General features: G+C 36.0%; 1 protein-coding gene across 3 annotated transcripts in view; it reads right to left on the minus strand.

Moving 5' to 3' along the window:
- EPC2 (enhancer of polycomb homolog 2) overlaps window positions 1-26,792 on the minus strand; it is a 146,388-nt gene that overhangs the window by 19,246 nt on the left and 100,350 nt on the right. For all 3 annotated transcript variants that reach the window (XM_033231563.1, XM_033231562.1, XM_033231564.1), the window contains 5 exons: window positions 26,312-26,457; window positions 15,230-15,436; window positions 7,800-7,948; window positions 6,926-7,058; window positions 4,257-4,448 (listed from right to left, as the gene is read on the minus strand). In XM_033231563.1, coding sequence (XP_033087454.1) covers window positions 4,257-4,448; window positions 6,926-7,058; window positions 7,800-7,948; window positions 15,230-15,436; window positions 26,312-26,457 — 827 coding nt within the window. The remainder of the gene's footprint in view (window positions 1-4,256; window positions 4,449-6,925; window positions 7,059-7,799; window positions 7,949-15,229; window positions 15,437-26,311; window positions 26,458-26,792) is intronic.

Here is a 26,792-nt window from a genome sequence, read left to right on the forward strand (position 1 = left end):
CAGTAAATCACTTCTATATTACATATCGTAGGTACTGAATTCCCCCAAAACATTCAATGACTAGCAAAAATTTTCTATGGTTAAAAATCCTTCTTTTTAATGGATTAGTTCTTTCAGGTTAAGTATACATGGCATTGGCATTGCTTAATTGCTTCTAAACATGAAGTGCTAAGACTTAGAATTAATATAGTCTTTATACATCCCATTATATTTTATAAATAATGTATGTGGCTATAAATATTTAATGACAGTTATACTTCACCTATAGGTAAGTGTATTTTTATCCAGTAACTTTATCTCTCTGTAATAAAGCCAAAAACTAGGATATAAAAACAGCTTATAAATAGCCAAAAAATCACCAAAACAAAAATAACCTCAAAGGCCATAAAGGTCAGGTTTTATTCAAAGGAAAGTTATATCTCTCCACTCACTTTTTAAAGATCACTTTTTAAACTTAGCAGATCAGAAGTAGAAAATAAGAAGAGAAAAGAAGACTTGCTAAAGTAAGCAGATTGGTTATAGAGAAGAGATAAGCCCACAATGCTAGAGGAAAAGAATAAAGACTTTCAGAAAGCTGTTACGTATTAGAAAGCACTCTGCCCAGGCCATGTCATATCAGGCCAAATATCCCTAGGTAACTGAGTGGGCTTCTAGGGCAGTAGCATTGACCTATCAGAGCACACTTTATAAACGTCATAAAAACAGATTAAATAATACACAAATATACCGACGACAGGGAAATAATATGTTTTAGATATATTTCCACCCATAATGATTAAAATTTTTAAAAAAGTTTTGGTACTTAAGTTTCAGTTGTCTCGCACTCTCACTTTGTAGTACATCTCTTTTTCTGACAAACGCTGGCTCAACCATATTTACTTGCAAATTTCTGAACCTCACAAATCCCTCTCTTCCTATTTTGAGAGGAAAAATGTTTTCTCCATATTATTTCCAAACTGTGGTAATTACCACTGAGCAGGGTCATCCAGGGGAGAAAGGTATTTGTTTGAGGTTCCAATATACCTCCACCAACCCTATGGGGGAGACACAGAAACAGTGAGCTGGGGCTGATTCTTCTTCATGGGGAACCAAGCCCCCAACCTGAAATTTGAAAGGAAACCCCAAATGTGAATTTTACACTTTGGTTCCTTTGCAAATAATGTACCTATTCTAAGATATACACAGGAAGTGTCACAAAGTCTCAGAAATTCTGTATATAAAATCTATCACCCGTTCCTCCTAACTACCATTCCCTAGGGGTAGATTCCAGGGGATAAAAGAAGTCTGAGGCATAGGAAGACAAAGCTAATGTTAGAAAAATCGGAAGCACGATCAAGAAGAGGCAGGGTTTTAGTTCTGTTCAGCTGCAATTCAGTGACATAAGTCTGGTTAAAATGTTTGTTCTCTTAAGGCTCCCTATTCCTTGTTCTTGGTTTATCAGACAAAGAAAAAGTATGATTACTTTAATGATCTTGTCAGCAACAAAATCCTCATTTTATAAGAGGTGCAGTCTGAATAGTTGCCTCACTGAATGATGCCCAAATATAGGTAAATGTTAATACTTACTCTTTAGTAATATGGTGATACCATAAAATTAATGAGGATTGTCTAAGACCTAATATAAACAATCAGAACAACCTAAAAGTTTCAAAATGCAATTTTCTTTTTTTTTTCTTGAGACGGAGTCTCGCTCTGTAGCCCGGGCTGGAGTGCAGTGGCCGGATCTCAGCTCACTGCAAGCTCTGCCTCCCAGGTTTACACCATTCTCCTGCCTCAGCCTCCAGAGTAGCTGGGACTACAGGCGCCCGCCACCTCGCCCGGCTAGATTTTTTGTATTTTTTTAGTAGAGACGGGGTTTCACCGTGTTAGCCAGGATGGTCTCGATCTCCTGACCTCGTGATCCGCCCGTCTCGGCCTCCCAAAGTGCTGGGATTACAGGCTTGAGCCACCGCGCCCGGCCTCAAAATGCAATTTTCATGTGAGTATGGGAACTTCCTATATAAATCAATGCAAGAATTTGGAGCAGAAATGAAGATCCCTTAATGCATGAGAAACATGACTAGTTACACTGACTGAGCTCTACTTTCAGGCTGGATATACTGATTCCACCAATAAAAGTTTCTATAGGTCATAGCACCCTACAGTATCATTTTTTTTGTATGTGTGAAACAGGGTCTTGCTCTGTTGCCCAGGCTGGAGTACAATGGTGCAACCTTGGCTCACTGCAACCTTCATCTCCCTGGCTCAAGCGATCCATCTCCCGCCTCAGCCTCCAAGAGTAGCTGGGACTACAGTCATGTGTCACCATGCCTGGCTAATTTTTGTACTTTTGTTTCTGTTTTTTTGGTAAAGATGGGGTTTCACCATGTTGCCCAGGCTGGTCTCCAAGTCCTGGGCTCAAGCAATCCACCTGCTTCGGCTTCCCAAAGTGCTGGGATTACAGGCGTGAGCCACAATGCCCAGTCTACAGCATCATTCTTAAAGGGCTGGGAATATATAGCAAAACTTTCTAGGCTCTCATTAGTACCACCAATAAAAGCCTATTTTATATATAGTTATCTAACTATGTCATTTTCTTACTTAACATTTTAAATAATTTCCCATTATGTATAATGTAGATAGAGGCTATCTGACATCTGGGTATTACTGCAGGCATCAAGCCTTTCATCCCCTCTCCCTCTTCTATGTTATGTGCCCCAGCAATGCTAAACTGCTAGGAGTTCCCTCTAATATGTTGTGCCGAGAACCCTTCCCTATACTTTCTATCTGGAAAATTACTCTTTTGTAAGGCACTATATCCCTCATTCCTTCAAACTGGTCATCTGATGAATGAATGTCCCATGGCTGTTCAAAGCTCTGCCTGAGTTCAAACTAGATGATATATGGGTTCATTATATGAATATATGGGTTCAGTAATATATTAGTAATATATGGGTTCATTAAGCACTCCTCAAGGGATAAAATTAAGCATATCTTTGCACATTTGATACTATTCATATGACTATCAGAATATTATCTGGGTAGAAAAACTAATCAGTGAAAAAAAGAGTAAAACTAGTATAATCCAGCCAAAAGGGACACATTTTATGCAGACTCCAGATTTTAAACGGTTATGGCAATGAAGAGTTTTATAAACAGTCCTGCTTTCAAACATATCTATAATGTTGGTTTTTTAAAAAAAAGTTTCCTTACAGCAAACAAGTCAAAAAGTTAAAATATGATAAAGCTGGCAGTAGGTTCAAGGTCTTTGTTACAGTATTTTCTGTTAAGTTTCCTACGCTATTTTTAAAAACAGGGTATTGCTAGAGCAGGTGATACTCAGTATTTTTTGAAAAAATGGATCTTTCTTTTTGTTTGTTTTTTTGAGACGGAGTCTTGCTCTGTCGCCCAGACTGGAGTGCAGTAGCACGATCTCAGCTCACTGCAAGCTCTGCCTCCCGGGTGCACGCCATTTTCCTACCTAGCCTCCTGAGTAGCTGGGACTACAGGAACCTGCCACCACGCCTGGCTAACTTTTGTATTTTTAGCAGAGACGGGGTTTCACCGTGTTAGCCAGGATGGTCTCGATCTCCTGACTTTGTGATCTGCCCGCCTGGCCTCCCAAAGTGCTGGGATTATAGGCGTGAGCCACCGTGCCTGGCTGGATCTTTTAATATATATAAAGTAAAAGTCTTATTTTAAAAACAGCACTTATAAAAATAAATATTTTTTAATTGCGCACATTTTTCTATAAAGCTGTTGCAATATTTATCAAAGAGTTAAAATTTGAATCAGTCCCTTTAAGTCTTTTTTAGAATCAAACAACCATTACCTCACAAATTAGCAAAATTTACATTAAAAGTTATAAAACACAATGCTGGTGGAGTGTGGTAAAAAGGAAAGCATTGTTGATATTTTCAATATTTAAAATTATATATTAACTGTCTTAAAATATTGATAATTTTTGGTTAGTAACTAGTAATTCAATTACTAAGAATCTATTTTAAATACAGAGGGAAAAGATCTACGTTCATTTTTATAAATGGAAAAACTGAAAACCATGTGCTCCACAAGAGAGTAAATTCTATACAACTGATGAAAGATAATACAGAGTAAATACCATTTCAGTGGCTACATAAATAATGTGGAAATGTTTATGCTATATACATTAGGGGAACAAAGCAAGAATAAAAACTCTAAGATAGCAATTGTTTTAAAAATATAGCAATATAAAATACTGGCAGGAAATATCTTTAAAATAGTTTTAAAACAAGCACCTGTGGAAATTCATCTTCATCTGAGCTGTGAAAGTCATATTGCTTAATGTCACTCTTATTGATCACAGGCAATGTCTCTGGAGTGGGTTGCTGAGATGTTATCAAAGCCTCTGCTTTAGGCTTCTTTGGGTACTTCTTCTTTTGACGAACCACATCAGAAGCCTCTTCTTTCAAAGACAAATGATGAGGGTGCTGTTTACATGACGATTTTTCCCCCAAAAGGAAGAAATAAAAATAATTTTAGAAATCATGAAAAACTATACTGCTCTTTGAAAAACATACATTTTTACCCAGGAGGTGATTTTATTATTTTTAATGTGCAAAAATTATTCTGTGTTCATAAAATGAAACATGTTTTACTTTCTGCAACTTATGATGAAAAATAATTATGGTATTTAAATTTGCTTTTTACATTATTATTACTACTTAAAACTAAACTATGTGAGGAATTTTTTGGATTGCTCTATTATGTAATCCAGTATTTAAAAGGTATTTAAATTCAATTTTTATTTAAATCTGCTGTACTGATAAAAATTAACCACTATTTTTATTTTTAATTATCTTCAACTGGATCATGAGTTTATTGTCATTTCTACACTTAGATCCAATTTTTTAAAATGTCTGTTCTATGGATGCAAATCTTTTGAGAAAAATAAGCTTAACTCGGAAAAAAAACCCCTCACTTTTTAGAATGTATAATTACTGCAGCAACTGAACAGTAACTGTTCTGAAGTCCCCCAGGTTTCTGTGGAGGTTCCTGAGAGGTCATCTGGCAAAGACACTCCCTGAAGGGGTACATTTCCAGCCCCTACCTCCCCTCAACAGAGCAGCTCTGTTACTGTTTTTTTTTTTTTTTTTTTTTGAGACGGAGTCTCGCTCTGTCGCCCGGGCTGGAGTGCAGTGGCTGGATCTCAGCTCACTGCAAGCTCCGCCTCCCGGGTTTACGCCATTCTCCTGCCTCAGCCTCCCAGGTAGCTGGGACTACAGGTGCCTGCCACCTCGCCCGGCTAGTTTTTTTGTATTTTTAGTAGAGACGGGATTTCACCGTGTTAGCCAGGATGGTCTCGATCTCCTGACCTCGTGATCCACCCATCTCGGCCTCCCAAAGTGCTGGGATTACAGGCTTGAGCCACCGCGCCCGGCCATTCTGTTACTGTTTTAACATACTGGCATTCCTTTTAATAAAAAGGGATTTGCCACTGTAAAAGTTGAAAAAGACTGTTCCAAGTACCAACATACAAACTACAAAATTTATACTTTTCCACATCTAGTCCAGATGTTAATAACTACTTTAGGGTCAAAAAAGGTACACACAATAAAAATATTGCTTGAAAGGCAAATTATATTTAGTGAGATATAAAATTTTTCATATAATGGGCATAAATATTACATCAAAAACAAAGCCCCAACTTTCAGAAACTTCCCACATTTTAAAGTGGGATACGTGACAAAGTAAATATAGTTAACCATGTGTAATGGAGTAGGACAACAATGGATGCAACCAAATTCCTAAAGTTAGTACTTAGGAAGGCTATTTATTCATAGAGGAGGTCTAAAATGAGAATCAATATATAATAAAGGCTGATTCTGTCAGTAATTATGGGTTAAGATTTTCATACTGCAATGCTTAACAATCACATACCTAGGAAAAGCACTGATTAACACAAAATGGATTTTAAAAAATAACTTACAAAATGACATTTGCAGTGATAACTTTTTTGGCTATAGAGGTAAGTAAGATTTAGAGAGAATCAGGATGGTGGGCTAGATGCCTGTGATTAATAAGAAAGAACTTTCGTGTTTGAATTGACATGAGCTGAATGAAGGAGTCTTCCTGCTCCACACTCTTCCTTGACCTTTAAGAATGAATCCATGAAAAATGAGAACTGTGTACATTTTTAAAAGATGAATTTTCCACAAACACCCTAGGTCATTTAAAAAATTTTGCTACCGAGTAAGGCTCTATTGTCTAGAAGCTTCAGTCAATACCTGTTTCTTACTTAAATCTATGCTCCTTAAAATTAAAGGCTTTATTAGTTTTCGTATTTCCCAATTAAATACTTTAATTAATGTATCAAGTGAGGACCGAATAAATATAGTTATCTAGTCCAAGTGACTAAAATAACCACTGAGTCTGGTTCTTTTATTAGGAAGAAACTGTGACCCAGAAATTACAGGACTTTCTCAAAGTCACTCAAGGTAGGTAACAATTGATAAATGCTGGCTCTGGAAATGATGATGACAATAAGAATAATTTTCAATAGTCTCAATGAAGAAAGCTTTAATTTGAGGTTTTGATTCCTTCCATTACAATGCAAGGTTTGCTAAGGCTAGTGATAATAACTAGACTCCAATTACCTTTATTCTCTAGGGAGGCAGATAGCATATTGAAAGTGACGGACTGTTAGACCTGAATTGAAACTTTGAATCTGCCACCTACTAGCTATTATCTAGAAATCACACAGACGCAACAACTACCTCTAAGGGTTGTTACGAGGATTAATGGGTCAGTATGTATATAAATACTCCTAGCAAAGTGCTTGGCTCATGGTAAGAACTAAAGTCATGTTAATTACTTTTTCCCTACTGAAACCATATAAGACAACAGCAGAAATCAATAATTATCTGATCAACATTACCATACATGCTTCTTCCCAGACAATATTCACCTTAGTTTTACATTCTTGAACTTTGTGATGATTTCCATTATGAAGAGATGCTGGAGTGGCATATAACTCTTTTTCTGATCTATTGATTTTCACTTCATTAAGGATTTCACCACCATAGTCTCCCAAATGGTATCTTGAAAAAGTAACAACATATAAGAAAACATTGCCTAGTTTAACAATAAGGAAGTGATACCTCAATTAACTGGAAGTCACCTAGTCAAAAAGAGCTAACAATCAAATTACTTTTAAAAGATAAAATTTACAGGAATAAAGAAACAAGGATTTTGTAAAAACAAAACAAACCAAAAAACTGAAAAAATGCCTAAGGTACACAGCAAACAAATTTCTTACACATATTATATAATCAAGCACTTGGAAATGTTTAGAAAGCTTACTTCAGGAATCACACAAAATTCTGTTTTCGTTCAGTCTATTTCATTTTGTAGGAAAATATACTATATTAGAGAACACATTTCTAAAAGGAGTTGAAACAAAAAATGTCTACCTACTCAGAAAATAAAATCAATACTCATTTCCCTCAGATTTTACTGAACAGAAACTTTAATACGGAGAAGTAAACAAAATGATCACTAGAGTTCTTTTCTAAATAAAATTCAATGATTCTGCCAAAACAAAATTAAGTATAGGATCTACAGTATACACAAAACTCTCCCAAAATCTGTAATCCAAATTGGTAACTTAATCTATAAAAAGAAAAACTAGTAACCACAAATCTTTAAAAAATATAAATTCTTACAGAATCAATATCAACTGTCATAAAGTTTAACCTGATCCCCCCTAAAAATCTTTTGGTTCATTTTGCCCATCATTTGGTAAAGTTGTCATTTTACTGTTTTAATAGGCGCAATGTTACCTTTTCTCCACAACTTCTAAAGTTAAGTGCAATAATTCTCGTTTTGTTTTCTCTCTTCTCTTAATCATTTCCAAAATTGTTATGGCTCTACTAAATTCTCGTCTCAGTTTCAACATCTTTTCATACGAGGCTTCATCATTCTTACGATTCTATTAAAAATAATAATTTTAGAAGAATAAACAACCCAGTTATCTACATTTCCGGCTTTATTCAATAAATTCTTATCAGACCTGAATTTATCCTATAAAAGTAAAATGTTAAAAAAAATCATCTGAACAGCAACCTATGTAAGATAACATATATCTATTTAACTCTGAAAATATAAGTACAAGCAAGTATCTCTCGATAAATACTCAGAAAAAAAATGTTGCCAGCTGTTGAAAAGGTAGAATGGCATAAGGAAATAATTTCAACGTAAACAAACAAAAAATGTTCACCTGAAACAAAATCTGTTATTGGAAAATGTAGTGCATTCAGCGTGTAGGAAAGTATTTTCCAATGACAGAGAGGAACAGTTCTATCCAGATCAAGGTAACAGTCAAAAGGAGTCCCCCCATACATTCATCCATCCATCACCAGCTCTGTAACTGGGGGCTGGATGGTATGATACACTGTACTACTATGTGAACATGAACAATGACCAGTAAAGCTTCACTTCAGAAACTCAGAAAACTGGAAGTAGGATAACAACCATTTCAAGAAATCGGATTGTCATTTTTCAATGTAATGTAACACCCCACTGCTGAGTAGAAAAGAGATTTAGCAAAAATACTGAATTTCAGAACACTGTTTATTAGCTTTTCAAGTAATTATTATACAAAGTGAAAGCCCTGCTACATAACTAGAAAAGGCTCAGTTGTAATTAGCAGCATCTATTTGCATATAAAATTATTACTAATGTAAACTATTTTGTTAAATCAAACATCCACAGATTCCTCACTTTACTATTAGGCATGGAACTATTTGTTTAAAAGTAGACCACTACCACCCCTCCAATCTATGCCAGAGTGAACTGTACTTAAGCAATCATTCATTCCTTGAGTTAATTATTCGAAATGACATTAGAAAAAACCTAAAGAATATTAGAGGTTTCATATTGGAGGATTATAAAAGAGAAAATAACAATCGAGAAAAAGTCAAAGTTATACTGTTTTTCTTTTGTGTATAATTTCCTGCATTTGAAAAATAATAGTCATATGTTAAAAATAACCTATACTAGGTCCCATTGTGGTACTCCACATCGAATATTAAAAATAAGTCACCCTTTTGTGTAATTAAAAAAATTCATCTTTTTCTCCTTCATTACTATGACAAAAGGTAAAATCTAAAGCATATGTTTAAGCATTTGTTTTAAACAGGCAGCAATAATACTTTTCAATTAAAAAAATTAGTATTATCAACAGCAACTACTGTGCCTACACTGTGCAGGGTATTGCACATGTCTCTTACCCTCAAAAGGTTTAGAATCTAGTAAGGATGACAGACAGAAAACAGATACACAGAATCGTAAGGCAGATAATAATATGAGGTTACACACCAGCTGGCAGCCGAATAATACTCAAAAGTGTACCAGAACCTTTTACACAGCTCCCCTCTTCAGTAAGTGTACCTCATTGACTTCTCTTCTATCCTGTCTTACTCATCTCTTGTTTTGCATTTGTGTGTGTGTGCGTGTGTATGTGTGTGAGACAGTCTCACTCTGTTGCCCAGGCTGGAGTGCAGAGGCGTGATCTCAGCTAACTGCAACCTCTGCCTCCCAGGTTCAAGCGATTCTCCTGCCTCAGCCTCCCTCCTCCCTCAGCCTCAGTAGCTGGGATTACATGAATCCACCACTATGCTCAGCTACTTTTTGTATTTTTAGAAGAGACGGGGTTTCACCATGTTGAGCAGTCTGGTCTCAAACTCCTGACTTCAAATGATCCGCCCACCTTGGCCTCCCAAAGTGCTAGGATTACAGGCATGAGTCACTGCTCCCAGCCTCTGTTCTCTTTATGCCCAAATAATCATCCTTCCTAACTTTCCTTTCCCCAGTCTTGACCTTTAAAAAAACAAACAAACAAACAAACAAAAACCAAAAACCCTTTTTGTTTTGAAATAGTTTCAGACTTAAAAAAAAAAGTTACAAAAACAGTATAAAGAATTCTCATATATCTTCATCCAGATTCTCTAAAGGTTAACATTTTACATTTGCTTTTTCTCTCTATATGTGTATACATATAAATGTATGAATATAAACACACACATCTAGAAAGTATCAGCAGCACTATTTTTGAAAAATTTCAAGAGAATCTGAAGATATAAAATGCCCCTTTATCCCTATATACTTTAATATATATTTTCCAAAAAAATGGTATTCACATATAATCACAGTACAATTATTAAACTCGGGAAATTAACATTAATATAATCTTATTACTTAATTTCTTTATACATATAAACTTTACTCATATTTCAACAACTGTCCCACTAATGTCCTTTACAGCAAAAAATACAGTTACTGCTATAAGGACATCAGTAAGGTAACTTTTATTATAAGAATACATTTTTTGGCCGGGCGCAGTGGCTCACGCCTGTAATCCCAGCACTTTGGAAGGCCAAGACGGTTGGATCACCTGAGGTTAGGAATTCGAGACCAGTCTGGCCAACATGGTAAAACCCAGTCTCTACTAAAAACACAAAAATTAGCTGGGTGTGGTGACGGGCGCCTGTAATCCCAGCTACCCAGGAGGCTGAGGCAGGAGAATCGCTTGATCCCAGGAGGCAGAGGTTGCAGTGAGCAGATATTGGGCCACTGCACTCCAGCCTGGATGACAAGAGCAAGACTCCGTCTTAAACACCATCATCATCATCATCATCATCATCATAAATTTTTTCCTGGTCTAGGATCTGACTCCGTATTAAAAACCACATTTGGTTGTCATGTTTCTTTAATCTTCTGTAATTTAATCTCATCTTTGTCTTCTTCTGTATCTTTCAGTGATTACAATCTTAATATTTTCAAAGACTAGAGACTATGTTGTAGAATATTCCTCAATTTGGGTTTCATTAATGTTTTTCCATGATTAAACTCAGGTTATGTATTTTTGGTACAACTACCACAAAAGTGGTATTGAATCCCTCTCATATCAGGAGTTAAAAGATAATATTTGTTCCATTACCGCTGATAGTAACTTTGATTCCCTGATTAAGATGGCATCTCCCAGTTTGCCCTAGTCAAATACTATTTTTCCCCTTTAAATTAACAAGTGTGTTAGGCCAGGCACAGTGGCTCATGCCTGCAATCCCAGCATTTCGGGAGGCTGAGGCGGGCAGATTACTTGAGGTCAGGAGTTTAATACCAGTCTGGCCAACATAGTGAAACCCTGTCTCTATGAAAAATACAAAAATTACCCAGGTGTGGTGGCAAGTGCCTGTAGTCCCAGCTACTTGGGAGGCTGAAGTAAGGGAATCACTTGAACCCAAGAGGCAGAGGTTGCAGTGGGGCGAGATTATGCCACTGCATTCCAGCCTGGGCAACAGAACAAGACTTCATCTCAAAAAATTAATTAATTAATTAACAAGTATGCTGTAGGACTACAGAAACACTATTTAATCATCAAACTTCCCCCCTTAAGTTTAATAACCATTAATTCTAACTTTTGCCTGAAACAATTATCTATATTATTATGGTGGTTGCCACATATTGATATTGTAATTCCATCATTCTGCCAACATTTATAGGTTTGGAAATCTACTGTAAGGAAATGCTGTCTATTCATTCATCCATACCCACCCACCCACCCACATCAGTATGGACTCATGGTACTCTAAGGGGTGGAATCCATTACTTTCATAATCTATTTTGATGCTCAAACTTTCCCAGCTCTTATCAGTGGAGTCCCCTTTCAAGCTGGCTCCTGCATCCTTCTGGCATGGCTCCAATGTTCTTTAATCATATTCTTATTTTCTCGTATAACAAAATGTGTGTTCCAGGCTTATCTTTGTATTTTCCCAGCCCTAGACCTGGGATAATTTTCCTAAGGAGCCCTGGTTCCCTTTAATGAAAAACAGATTTATTTTATTTTATACAGTATTTTATTACATTATTTTACTTTATTTTATATATTTTATTATTTTTGAGACAGAGTTTCGCTCTTGTTGCCCAGGCTGGAGTGTAATGGTGCAATTTTGGCTCACCACGACTTGTCTCCTGGGTTCAAGTGATTCTCCTGCCTCAGCCTCCTGAGTAGCTGGGATTACAGGTGTGCGCCACCACACCAGGCTAATTTTGTATTTTTAGTAGAGATAAGGTTTCGCCATGTTGGTCAGGCTGGTCTTGAACTCTTGACCTCAGGTGATCTGTCCACCTTAGCCTCTGAAAGTGCTGGGATTACAGGCGTGAACCACCATGCCCAGCCAAAAAACAGTATTTAAAATCAACATCTACATGCTAGGCATGCTCATTTCTACTGGGTGTCACTGCTTCTAGGGACTCTCGGTGAACAGAACTAAGAAATATGTATGTAATATGTGTATGTACATATACGCACAGATCTATATCTATTTCAAACTATATCAGTATTAAAAATCACAAGTTCATATCGACATTTTTTCTATCCTTCTAAGATAGCCCTCTTCCCTGTATTCAAATCCGCTTGCCCCCTTTACTCCTTCTCACAATTGTCTCTGCTCAGGGCCATCTCCTTTCTCCCTAATACAGTTACATATTACAGTTCTATACTTGCCGCCAAATCTCTAGGGAAGTGATTCTCAAATTGTTACACTACAGAATAAACTGTACATCTTTTCATGACCAAGGATGATTCACAGGTGACTGTTATGTAGTGCAGCTAGAACTGACAACCACCACCCTGGGAATTTCCTCTCTTAACTATCTTACTTCTTCTGGGCCTTACAGAGGGAGGAGAGAAGGCACAGACACTAAGAGTTGAATCTATGTGGTTAAATTATTAAATGTATATGCTGATTCAGGATTTCCCAATCAGTGCATTCAGACATGCTGGTGCCTTAAGACTATCTCATTTAAGAATGCCCCAAAGTATACACATGCTCCTTAATTAAATATTGGTTCAGCAACTTAAAATTCAATTCTAGACAGCCAAATATTTCAGAAGACCTTTTACCCTTTGCATCAACTACACAAGTGTTTCTGAGTTTGTAGAAACAGAAAACAGAGAGCCTTTGTTAGTTGTATTCATTTTTGCATACCCTGGTGCTTGCCACCTCCTGAACACCTAGGGAGTATTCATTATTTGAGTGCTTTCCCCTGTTTCTCATTTCAAAACACATAAACATTTCTAACTAGCAACGGTGAGCATGATAGGGAATCGTCTTTGGTCTTACAACTGAAAACAAAAGGAATAAAAAGTAAAAAGCATCAGAAAAGAAAATGTACCTCTTTGCAGAGGAAAATGGAAAAACAAACAAGAGAAAGGGTAGGAATCAGAGTGTCGGGAAAACCTGTATTAGTGACCACAAAATAAAGAAATGCCTAAACACAAGAACCAGTTCCTAGCAATTCTCTAATGGTTAGAACAAAAGAAGAATAAAACATATTTTAACATTCAAAAAATATTGTCAATATGCCAATTAATACTGCTAATCTTAAGTATTCCATACCCATTCACTAAAGGAAGTCCAACAATAGTTTTCCTTCAAAAGGCATTGCTAACGGTCTGTTTTGCAATATATCTGAAATTAATTACAGTCATGCATTGCTTACTGACACAGATAAGATCTGAGGGGTTGGATGTGGTGGCTCATGCCTGTAATCCCAGCACTTTGGGAGGCCAAGGCGGGAGGACAGCTTGAGCCCAAGAGTTCAAGACCAGTCTGGGCAATACAGTGAGATTCAGTCTCTTAAACAAATAAATGAACAAAGATCTGAGAAATGTGTTGTTAGGCAATTTCTTTGTTGCACAAATGTCAGAGTGTACTTACATAAACCTAGAAGGTATAGCCTACTGCTGCTAGGCTACAACCCTGTACAGTGTGTGACTGTACTGAATACTGTAGACAACTCTGACATAAGGTAGGTACTTGTGTATCTAACATATCTAAACATAGAAAAGGTAGAGTAAAAATACAGTATTATAATCTTAGGGGATCACCATCATATATGCAGTCCATCAGTGACAGAAATGTTATGCAACACATGACTGTATCCTGCTTTCAAAAAGCGATTCACAGTTCAGGTTTTTCTAATGATTTAGATAAACCTCTCTTTCCTTATGTCCAATAGTCCACATTTATGAAGTCTTACTATATTTATGAACTTACCTCGTTTCAGTCTTCGAAAAGTGTCAAATCTTCATAAAATATTACAGATTCCCTTAGCTAAGAACCAGAATGCCAAATTAAAAACTCAAGTCTGAGTCAGGGAATGTCATCTACACTTGGGAAATCCATCCTCTAATGTTTAAAAAAATCACATCCTCAAGAATTATAGAAATTCTGGTTATTAACCAAGAAGAGAATTTCTCCTAAAATATACTATCCTTGGCAGCTGTCATACTTCACAGCTGTTACATTATTAACAGCTGACAAGGACAAGCTTTCAATGTTAGGAGAATCCACAGAAAATGCTTTGCCTCCAATTATAATTCGTTATTTTACATTTATATGTTCCTGATACTTATGTGTGGTGTTACTATTAATCATGAGAAATGGAAGAGAGTGAATACTCCTCTAGAATAGTGCTTTCCTCTATACCATATCATTGAACAGTATGAGATCCTGTTTCTCTTACTTAAAATTCTGCTTTATGCTGCTTCTGAAAGCCAGATGGGAACAAGCTCATCAATTTGAAATCTAACAAAACTGACAACTCAGAAAAGGAGAAAGATTCCACTGCTACCTTTGACTGTTTGCAGAACAGGGTTGAAAATGAACCCTTCTCTACTTCCCACGACCCTATAGTAGCCAGAGGCAGCAAGGTCCATTTTCAGTTGGAAGAACTACAATATGGTTTACAAGGAACTGTAAGGTCTCAAGTGAGCAACAAGGAATAGAAGTAGTATTTCAAGTTATCAGCTTCCCAAACACAGCAGATCTGTGATAGAGAATCCAGTTTACTGAAGAGCTCAAAACTTCCAAGGTGCATAAGGACACAAAATTCCTCATATCACTTTAACTGCAAGCATAAAATGGTACGATCAGTACATTTATAAAAGGCATAGGTAGCAGATAAACAGCATAAACAACTGACCAATAGAAGCTACTGAAAAGTAGGATTTCTTGTTGTGGGCCAGTGGCACAAAGGATAATGCGTCTGACCATGGGTCAGACAAAAAGTAGTATTTCTTACAGAAGGCCATCAACGCCATTAGCTCCCATTATGTTCAAATAATTCAAGTTACTAGAAAAAAAAAAAAAAACTTGATCTTAAATACTATTAAGCTACCTTCAATGAAACCTAATTTGCACATTACCTTTCGAGTTTGCATTTTCTCTGTTCTTCTCCGAAAGGCAACATAAGGGTCATTGTTGGTAGAGCCATCTCTTTTCTCTTGTTTTATCTGAGGAATGAGGGATGGCCCCCTGCAGTTTTTACGTTTTCTCACCCAGTAGTCGTATACAGCTTTAATAAGGTAATCATCTTCGTTTAGCAGCAGTTTTGCTTCTTGAAGTGTTACAAGCTAAATGAAAAATACAAGATGTCATTGGTTACAATGTTTGCAAAAAGAAATAAAAGTTAGATTATGGCTGTAGAAAAAAATGTGACCAGTTCGAATAACTACAAACAGATAATATTATGGTAGGTGAAGACACAATTCAATTCAACTTAATGAAGGAATCATTAATTTGGAGATTTATCTAAAAATTAGTATTTTTCCCTGAGAGGTAATGAGTTGTATCACTGAAAATATTTAAGAAGGCTGGATTAATGATATTTGGGAAGACTATAATAAATTTATCCCTCAGGTAAGTCTTGGACTAGAAGACATCCAAGATCCTTCAGAATTCTGATATTATACACATTTGAGGATCTATCGGTTTTCAAGTCTACTAGCTTGTTTGTTTTCCTATAGAAAGTAGAAGGTCTGGGGGTTTCTTTTTATGTGTCTCCAAAATAAAAGATGAATATTCTCGAATATATTGCAACTTACTATAATATACGTCTTTTGGAATTGATTATAAAAACAAACTTAGCATGTTTCCAGAAGTTTCAACATTATGCAATTTTGAATTCTTTGTACCAGTGACATATAAAATAATTCCTCTATCCAAGTGTTAAGTACTAGAAAATCCTTATTCTTAACACTCATTCTGCTAATGACAATGTCATCTCCTGGGACAGTGGCCCTAGGATGGTTCCCTTAGGAGCTCTAATGCTGGTATTTCAGGGACCTACCTCTTTTTCAATGCAGCCAGCATAATGCTGACACATCTCAAATTAAGGCTGTAAACATTTGCTTGGTCACATTTGTTGCCTTGCACCTTGAGATCAGATAAGACAATCGGCTTTAGTAGGATGGAATGGGGGTTACACATATCCATTTACAGCAAATATCAGAAAAAGATCATGCCATTTCAGGGCTGGGAAGTCTCGCTGAAGTGATGCTATCCCAATCTTTTTACTTGTACTATTTTAGAGATGAAGGCTCATTTTCAGAAGCTGAGAAACTTCCCAAGAAATGCTTCCCTAGTACTTGGAAATGAGAAAATTTATCTCAATGAAATTATAAGATCAATACAAAAATTGACCTGTAAGTTGTATGAAGTCTATTGAAGAAGTCAAAATTCACCAAATAAATTTCTCATAATTTCTTGTGTTAGTATAACTTCATGGAATAAAGGCACTGATCACTGGACTTCAAGTGCTATGATGATGCTTTCTAGAATTAATTAGTCAGTTTCTTACTGTAATTTGTCTGCCTAGTTTGACCACAGGAAGAGAATACAATGACAATGTCAACTCAAGTATTCTAGTCCATGTCACAATACATTGAGTGCATTAAAATAGTAAGTGGCCATTCTATGGTTACCCAATGTCTTAGTAGAGGTAGCTTTACTACATTTGAGAGGCTGCATTTAGTCCTTAAAGTGAATAGCCAGAGTCTGGAAAATAAGACCACACTCATAAGAATCAGTATTTCCAAACATCCACCTTTAAGTGGATAACTTTCTACTGTTAGCTGGAGTTCTCCAGAATGGTGATGTCAACCCCAGTCTACAACAACAGTGGTAGAATAAGAACAGAGCTTTCTAGATCTAATAAAATTCTACCTTGTGCTGACAGCATCACAGGCAGTTCTCATGTGTTCTGGAGGCTAAGGGAAACAATTTTGTGATGTGTTACATGTGCTTCGGCTTCTTGATAATCTCATCTCTGATAAAATTTTGTTATCCTCACTATTAAATAAAGAGCTTAATGTAACCTCAGAATGGGGAGAAGGATAAGAGCTCTTTCCACCAATCAGCAGAACAGTAATGAGTTTCTTATATAACAGTACTCAGGTTAACACTGCTTCCTATGCTTCTGCATGGTATGTTGAAGTTAAAACACCTGCTCAGATTTCTTTCTCTGGTGCTTCTTGCTTCAGCTTACAATGTGTATTGCCGTGTTGTTAAAAGCCCTCTTTATATCACAAGTAATAAGAATTCAACACACACTTCACAGTTAAACATTCTGATATTTCTTTCCAGTGTTAACTATTTTTTCAGTTCACTGCTGTATGTTGTTATACAGCAACACTCTATGAGTAATCTTGGTTTTAATAATTCTGTAAAAATCATCTTTAGCTACTCTGAGGCAACTAGTATCACTGTATCTCTATTGTGGGTACAGCATCAACATGAGTGGGGAAGAGCTACTTGTCACATATTATTATGTCACATGATTAAAAATCTGCAAAATCACAACCTCACTATTTTTATACAGTATAAAAAAAGTTCCGTCATTTAGCACCAGGTGCAGTGACATGCAACTGTAGTCCTAGCTACTCGGGAGAGTCACTTAAGCTCAGGAGTTCAAGTCTGGTCTGGGCAGCATACTGAGAACCCCTACCTCTAAAAAAATTAAAAATAAAAATGTTCCATCATTTAGCATGTACTTCACTCACTAAAAAGCAGTAGAAACCAGCTACTTAACTGGCAAACGAGTCTGGTAAATTTATTATTTCCAAGATAGCTCTGAGTTGATTTACATTATTTACTTATTATAGGGATGGGGAGATTAAAAAAAAGTATCCTACCATATAGGCTTTTCTTCTAGATGGCTACTAGCTCTATGAGGACAAGGACCACTTAGTTTGTTAATCAACAAAATCTGTAGTCTAGCAATTTCAATAAATATATTTTGAATACATAAATGAAGTATAGGTAAAAATTAATGTATTTTAATTTACAAAAGATTGAGTTAAGCAGTAATTTAATTTACAAAACAGTCAACTAGGAAGTTATTAAAAATTATCATCAGCCCATTAATGGGTTACAGAATGTGGGGAAGACAAGGGAAAAAACTTTAAGATGAATTTGCTACCTAAAGAAACTCATGACATGGCAATAAAGGTAAGACAAACACAAATTAATTAATAAGAGAACAATGTGAGAACTTTGGAACTGAGCATTACTATAATAAGATACAGGGCAGAGCAAGACAAATTTCCATCTGGGACTGCCTATATTGTGTTCAGGGTTGACAAGTGAACACCTCTTTGCTACACAACTTCTTTTTTCACTTTACTTCCTTCAAATCTATGGTTTATTATTTGTGTAACAGCCTAAATACTACCAAAGACAGGCTTCCAAATAACAAGCATTTACATCAAATTCGAAAAGAGTTAAATGACCACTTTTTACCTTACACTCTTCAAGAATGAATGACCACAGCTCAAAACCAACACAGTGAAATTGTAATAGGATTCTAAATAGATAACACTGGAAACATCTTATTTACCAAATGACTCCTAATTTACACAATGCCACAAAATTACGGCAAGCCAATCTGAAATGAAAACATCAGCATTCAATGAAATCAAAATATACATAGTTACACATTTTGAGTATTCTGCATAAATTAAATTAAGGCAAAAACATTATCTTCTTCTAAGACCCAGAAAATGGAAAAGGTCTTCAGACTACAACAACAAAGACTGGTAGAGTTATAAAGTTCTCCTGTCTTTGGGTAAGTGCTCAAACATAAACCATGTGCTACTTTTTTTAAAGGGACATATGTCTACATCAAAAAAGAAAATAGCTGTGTAAATTCTAAGACTGCTAATGCTATACAGCTAAATAAAATACTTTTCCCTCCCACAGAAGGGTGATACTAATCCATTAAAACACTTATGATCTTCATGCTTGAGATGACTATTTTAGAAGGATTTATCAATTCATTTCTTCCTCTAAATTTTCCACTATAGTTTTCTGATTCTCAACAGTGCCAACCCACATTGAACCACAAATAGAGTAAGGAAATTAGAATGATAAAATGATCACCAAAAAAAAGATCTCAATTCCATGAATAATCTTCTAAGGTCTTAAAAACTGTCAAGAATTCTATTAATCTGCCATTTAGGAGACAATTCTAACTACATACTGATAGATCGCTAATGCTGAAACTAACCTTCTCTGCAGTCATAGGAATGACCCCCCCCCCCGATCTTTTCATAATACAAAGTTAAAACAAATCTGAATAAGACAACACTTTAAATGAGATGAAATGGAAGACATAAATTCAAATTACTTTTATAATCTGACTGCTCATTAACTTTATATAACATAATTATAAAATACATGTACACACACATTACAGCATGGTTGTGGTAGTTTTAAAACTTTATTGTTTGATGGGGTTCACTGTGACTGCTTCAAAAGATCTAGACCAAATTTCATTTTTAATATACAAATACTTCAACATCATGGTAAAGAACATATCCATTTCAACATGCTACATACTAATTAAAAAATACAGGAGGCACCCTCTCCCATGTAAAAATGTACTTGTTCCTAGTGCACATGAGAACCACATTTTCCTAAATGCCACACTGATTTGGTGCATCTCCTTGTGGTCTGCCCCAGCCACAGCATAATCAATAATGCAGTATCAAGTAAACAACTAAAATGCTGCATGATGAAAAAAAACTGATGATGTGATTATTATATTGAGTTTTAGGCGCTTTTAATTTGAATTTTGTAAGTACAATGAAGGTTGAGAACATGTATCGGTCAAAGTTTCCATTTGCAAGCAATAGATGGAATTTATTTACAAGTTACTGGACAGTTCTACATCTTCAGAAGTATTGGAAGCCATAATGCCTAAAACCAGGCCACAGAACTGATCCAGGAGGGAAACCTCTGCCGCTGGTACTATGAACACCACCAACATGAGGACCATAGCTGGAACAGCAAATAAGACTATGGTCTTAGTAAATGTGTAGTCTATATCCCAAGGTGGTAATTTTACTAAAAACTATTAGAAATATAGGACCTGGCATTACAGACAGAAGGAACAACATAGAGCCATAAAAGGCATGGTACATTAGAGGACCAGAAAGTAGTTCAGCATGGCTGGAATCAGGAGGTACAGATTTCACTTTATAGACAGCAGAAGCTATTGAAGTTTTTCTTTTTTAAGAAGATGAATTTTTTTTTTTTTTTTTTGAGATGGAGTCTGGCTCTGTTGCCCAGGCTGGAGTGCAGTGGCGGGATCTCAGCTCACTGCAAGCTCCGCCTCCTGGGTTCACGCCATTCTCCTGCCTCAGCCTCCCAAGTAGCTGGGACTACAGGCGCCTGCCACCCCCGGCTAATTTTTTGTATTTTTAGTAGAGACGGGGTTTCACCGTGTTGGCCAGGATGGTCTCGATCTCCTGACCTCGTGATCCGCCCGTCTCGGCCTCCCAAAGTGCTGGGATTACAGGCGTGAGCCACCGCGCCGGGCAGAAGATGAATTTTTAATAAAATAGCTGGTGGCAGAATAGCAGTGGTCCAGGTGAAAAATAATAAAAATAAGGGAACAGGGTATAGGCAACAAATACAGGTTGAGCAGCTCTAATCTATAAATCTGAAATGCTCCAAAATCCATTTTTTTTGAGTCCCAACATGATGCTACAAGTGTAAAATTCCACACCTGACATTATTTGACAGGTCACAATCAAAATGCAGTCAAAACTTTCTTTCATGCACAAAATTATTTAAAATATTGTAAAAAGAATTAACTTTAGATTGTGTGTATAAAGTATATATGAAACATATATAAATTTCATGTTTAGAGTTGGGTTCCATCCCCAAATCTCATTATATACCTGTAAATATTCCAAAATGTGAAATAATCTAAAACCCAAAACACTTCTGGTCCTAAACATTTTGGATAAGGTATACTCAACCTGCATAACATTGTGGAACAAAAAACTGGTTTGATTTAGTGATGTTTGGGATGATTTTAATGAAGTCAGCACTAAAGTGCAAACTGGCCAACTAGATGGAAGACGAAAATTATATCATTAATTAAGAAAGAGAGTATATTAGTCTGTTCTTGCACTGCTATAAAGAACTACCTAAGACTGGGTAATTTATAAAGAAGGGAGGTTTAATTGGCTCATAGTACTGCAGGCTGTACAGGTAGCACAGCTGTGGAGGCCTCAAGAAACTTACAGTCATGGTGGAAGGCAAAGGGGAAGCAGGCAGTCTTATGTGGTGGGAGCAGAAGAAGGGGAGAGAAGGGGGAGGTGCTATACACTTTTAAACATTCTTGTGAGAACAAGTTTGTGAAACAATCTTGTGAGAACTCACTATCATGACAACAGCAAGGGGAAAATCCACTCTCATGATCCAATCACCTCCAGCAGGCCCTCCACAAACACTGGAGATCATAATTCGACATGGTATCTGAGCAGGGACACAAATCTAAACCATATCAGAGAGCAAAACTGGGGGAGGCAAAGGAGGTCTGGAAATGTTAAATTTGAAATACTTGCTCAGGTGGAAAGGTTCCACTAGAAATCCAGCTCTGGAGCTTGGTAGGTACAGGTATGGATTTGGGAACCAGCAAAAAAAACTGTTAGCAGCTTAAGATAAATGAAAAAATGCAGGGGACAGATAACAAATGAAATATCAACATTGAAGATAAAGAGGAGATGAAGAAAGAATAAAATAATCAGGAAAATGTCCTGGTCAACATCATTCAATACTACAGGGATATTAAGTAGGATAAAAGTTGAAAAGAGGCTCCTGATGACAATTAGGAGGCCACTGGTAACCTTAAACACTGCCATTTCAGTAAACTGAAATGAATTGTGATGTGGGTAAAAGGTAAACATAGGAAGCACCAAGTATAGCTTATTTTCTGAAAATTTAATTATGACAAAAAAAGAAGAGACATTGGGTGGTAGTTTGCAGAGAAAGATGGGGTCAAATGAAAGGGTTCTCCTGGAAATGGGGACTTGGGCACCTTTTGGGGCAGAGAGAGAAAGACTGAAGAAATGAGAGAAAAGATAAGTGAAACTAAAATATTCAAGGACTATACAGGTACACAAGGAAGAGTTAGAAAGGGTGGAATTATGCTTCTACAAGAGAATAAAATGTAGTATGGAGGTAGATAGGAAGGAAAATGATGGAAAATGATTACCCAGGGTGTTAGAAGGAGAGTTCTGTTTTGGGCAGAGGTGGTCTTTCTATGGGAATGTGTGGTAAGTGGAGAGCAATAAAAGGTCAATAGGGTATAGAAGGTTAATCAGTAACTAAAATAGGGTGTTCAATAGTTTAGGAATGAGATAAGGGTTTATACATTAAAACATTGAGGGTTATTGAAAGAAAATATTATTAATTTTAGAGAAAATCCTATAAAAGAGAATGCCATTTAAGATGGCTTGTGAGTTTTAAAAATTAACTTTAATCTCAAATATTTAGAAAACTTGTAAGAATAAAACATTTCTTTTTTTTTTTTGAGACGGAGTCTCGCTCTTTTGCCCAGGCTGGAGTGCAGTGGCACGATCTCCGCTCAGTGCAAGCTCTGGCTCCGGGGTTCACGCCATTCTCCTGCCTCAGCCTCCCGTGTAGCTGGGACTACAGGTGCCCGCCACCACACCTGGCTAATTTCTTTTTGTATTTTTAGTAGAGACGGGGTTTCACCGTGTTGGGCAGGATGGTCTCAATCTCCTGACCTCGTGATCCGCCTGTCTCGGCCTCCCAAAGTGCTGGGATTACAGGCATGAGCCACCGCGCCTGGCTAATTTTTGTATTTTTTAATAGAGATGGGGTTTCACCATGTTGGTTAGGCTGGTCTCGAACCCCTGACCTCGTGATCCGCCCACCTCAGCCTCCCAAAGTGCTAGGATTACAGGCGTGAGCCACCGTGCCCGGCCAAGAATAAAACATTTCAAAGAACACTGTATATCCCTTTAGACCAAGACTTATGTATTGTTAGCTTTTATATTTGCTTTAACATCTGTGTGCATTCAAGCTCTAATCGTGTGTGTGTGTGTATACAATTTTTTTTTCTGATCCTTTTGTGGGTAGGAAGTTACACATATCATGGCTCTTTACTCCTAGATACTTAAGTGTATATTTCTTAAGAATAGGGATATTTTCTTTCATAATCACAGCCGTCAACTTTAGTAAATTTAACATTGAAAATATTAAGTAATCTACTCTCTATATTCCAATATCGTCAATTGACACAAAAATAGTCTTCATAACATCCCCCCACTCCCATCCAGTACAAGATTCAGTCTCAGGTTAGGTACTGCAATTAGTTGTCACGTTGGAAAGAAGATATTAAATCAAATAATTTGATAACATTCAATTCAGGGGCTTGTCAAATCTCTTTCTTTCATTCAGCGCTTTGATAAAACCTGACAAACCCTGAATTGAATTAGTTATCAATGAAGGAAAGGGATAAAAAAATGGATGGATCTGAGTTTGGGAGTTACTGAAGAGATAAAGATTACAAGATTATGTAGGGTAAGACAGTAAGTTCAGTTTTCAAAAGGATAAACTTGAGAGGACTGTGGATCATCTACGTGAAGATGTCAATAGGCAAAAAAACCAAAAGGGGGGGAAATTCTGGAGTTTGAGAAAGAGGTCAAGGCCAAAGGTAATACATTATTATATCTACAAAAATATTCACGGAGCTGATATTACACAAAAATATGTAGGATAAGAACACAAGAACAGAATTTCAAGTAACCCTGAAATGTTCACAGGAGTTGAATGAAAGGGATCAAGCAAAAGAAAGAAGGAATGGTCATGAGAAACAATAAAACCAGAGGGAATAAACTGTATTTTTATTTTTTTAAAAAAGGTAAAGACAGCTCCAAGATACGAGAGCACAAATCAAAAAGTCTATCCTTTTGTTGTTTTCTATTAACCTAATAAATGGCAGTTTAATCACAAACTTGATTCCTTGTCCTTGTCCTGGGACCTAGTACTATGCCAGTCCCCATAAAGGAAAAGTAAAGAGATCCATAAATTAACAGATTAGGGAATGGAATGAAGATGACCCTTTATCTTTAATCCTTGATTCTAATACAGGACCATTATTTTGTTCCAATGACAACATCTCCACTTTTACTTCCACTGCTGAAAAGTAGATGCTATCATGCTCTGTGCCTAGCGAGTTGTTTAACAGCCTAGAAACTTGTCCCTGAGCAAAGAGAACTAAAATAGGATGGGGCTGATTATATGTGTACACTTAAATTGCTTACATGCTTTTTTTGCTTATCCTGTCTCCACTTGGATAATACGCTGAACAAGGGCAGAATTTTTGTCATCTGTCTTACTGCTATCACCTGCCTTGTCCACCTGGACACTAAATATTACTTACTGACTGAAAGAAAGCAAACTACAGAACAGAGAGCTGAAGGCTTCTGATGATATCATCTCAGCCACTATGAGTAGTTTCTGAGCAATCACAGAAAATCATAAAAATACCAAAAGGCTGATCTAGTCTAGGATTGCTAAGAAAATTTACATCTAAAGAAAAACTGAAACTCTATCTGATGCCTGTGACTAAAACCCCAGGAAAACTGTAAGTCACCAATTACAAGGAACATCAATTTGGTACTTTTTTAGAAATCCCAACAAAAAACCAAGTAAGACAATCTCTCAAAAACCAGTAATGTGAAGTTTGCAAAATTCAATTTTCAAAATGTACTTCTTTGAATAGTACAGTGGCTATTACTTTTCATCAAAATGGGGAGAAAAACTGACAGGCTAAATATGCAGCAAAGTCATTTTCCAAAGGAAAATGCTCTGAAGAGCTTGTAATGCCTTAGAGATTTAAAAGATTTAAGTTGTAGGGTAAAATAATGAATTTGTATGGGTAAACTAATAAAAAGTTTTAACAATCCACTGTAAAAAGTTTATTTGCAACTCTATCTCTAACTTCTTAGTAGATTAATAACAATTAGCACATTAATATACTACACAGGTACACCAAAATTTATGTTTAAAAATAGTTTATTTTAAAAATCTAATTACAGTATCAACACATGCTCATGATAAACTTGGAAAACACAGAAAAATAGGATAAAGAGCATAAAAATCACCAACAATTCCAGCACCCAAAATATAACCATTGTTAGCATTTTGTTGTAAACTTCCTTATTCTTTTGCTTTCTATGCACATGTATAAATATAAATGATTTAAACAAACCTCAAAGTTTTCCACATAAAGAGTTCTGTATCCTGTTTTCTAAATCTGATATTATATAATGTACAATTTCCTACGGCACTAGACATCCTTCAAAATCATGATTTTTAATGGCTGTGTTATAGTCTACCCCAGAGACATCTTATTTATTCTGAACATTCTTGCTCAAAAATCACTGGCATTTTTTCTAATTATTTTTCTTGTGAACAATTCCTTCAAAATCATGATTTTTAATGGCTGTGTTATAGTCTACCCCAGAGACATCTTATTTATTCTGAACATTCTTGCTCAAAAATCACTGGCATTTTTTCTAATCATTTTTCTTGTGAACAATTCCGAGAGATGAGATTATTAAATCAAAGTGTATAAACATTTTTAGGCTCCTGACTTACACTGCTTAACTGCTTTCTAGAAAGCCAGTACCATTTTAAGTTACCTGTGCCATATATAAAATACCTCACTAAAGAATATTCTTTTGAAAATAATTTTTCCCTCACTGAAAAACTGAAATAATGTACAAGTAATTAAAATTAAAATCCATTTAAAATGATGAGTACCTTAACATGTGAGCAAGATTTGACATAAGATGACTGCCTTAGAGATCCAAGCAAGCAAATTTAGTTATGGAAGCAGCAATACTAGTCATATGGAAAGGATCAAGAAAATATTGTAACATTGTAACTAGCATTATTTTCATCCAAACAGGAAAACAGAACAGTACTCTTCATACTCTTATTCAAGGAAATTGTGCTTAAATACTCTATTCAAGGAACATTGTAAACAGAAATTCCAGGATGTCAGGAAAAGAAATCCAAGAAACAGTAAAATGTAACACATTCAGGTCTTAAAAAAAAAAGCAAAATAAAGGTGCAAACTGGGTTAACTAGAAGATAAGAGACATCTTTACATGGTACAGTACCTGATTAGAACTGGCTTTTTCAAGTCTGTCAATCATAATTTCAAATTGCAAAGGCTTAATTTCCATCTTTCTGTTAAGTCTATTTAATAAAGTCTCATCTTCTGAATCCATATCATAATCTGGTTGCTCGTTGTCTAGATTAAAAGCTAGAAAAGAAAGAAAAATTCTTTAAACTCAGGAGAAATTATGAAATTATACAGTGTTCATCATATTTGACTACAGACTGCTTCTAAATTATAGTACACTGACTAAAGGGGAGCTCAGGAGCAGGTATCTAAAATTAATTTCAGAGACTTACTGCATAGTGGAAGAAAAAACAAAATTTTGCTTTATATATGATTTAAAATTTAAACAGTAAAAATGCTAAGAAATATCTTATTTTGAAAATATATAACAATATAAAACAGCCACTATAAAAAAGATGACATGTATATGTTGACATGGTAGTCTGGTAGCATAATGAGAAACTTCGCCAAAATTA

This window comes from Trachypithecus francoisi, unplaced genomic scaffold (genome assembly GCF_009764315.1).
Source record: "Trachypithecus francoisi isolate TF-2019V2 unplaced genomic scaffold, Tfra_2.0 Lachesis_group13, whole genome shotgun sequence".
In the NCBI taxonomy this organism is placed as follows: Eukaryota; Metazoa; Chordata; class Mammalia; order Primates; family Cercopithecidae; genus Trachypithecus; species Trachypithecus francoisi.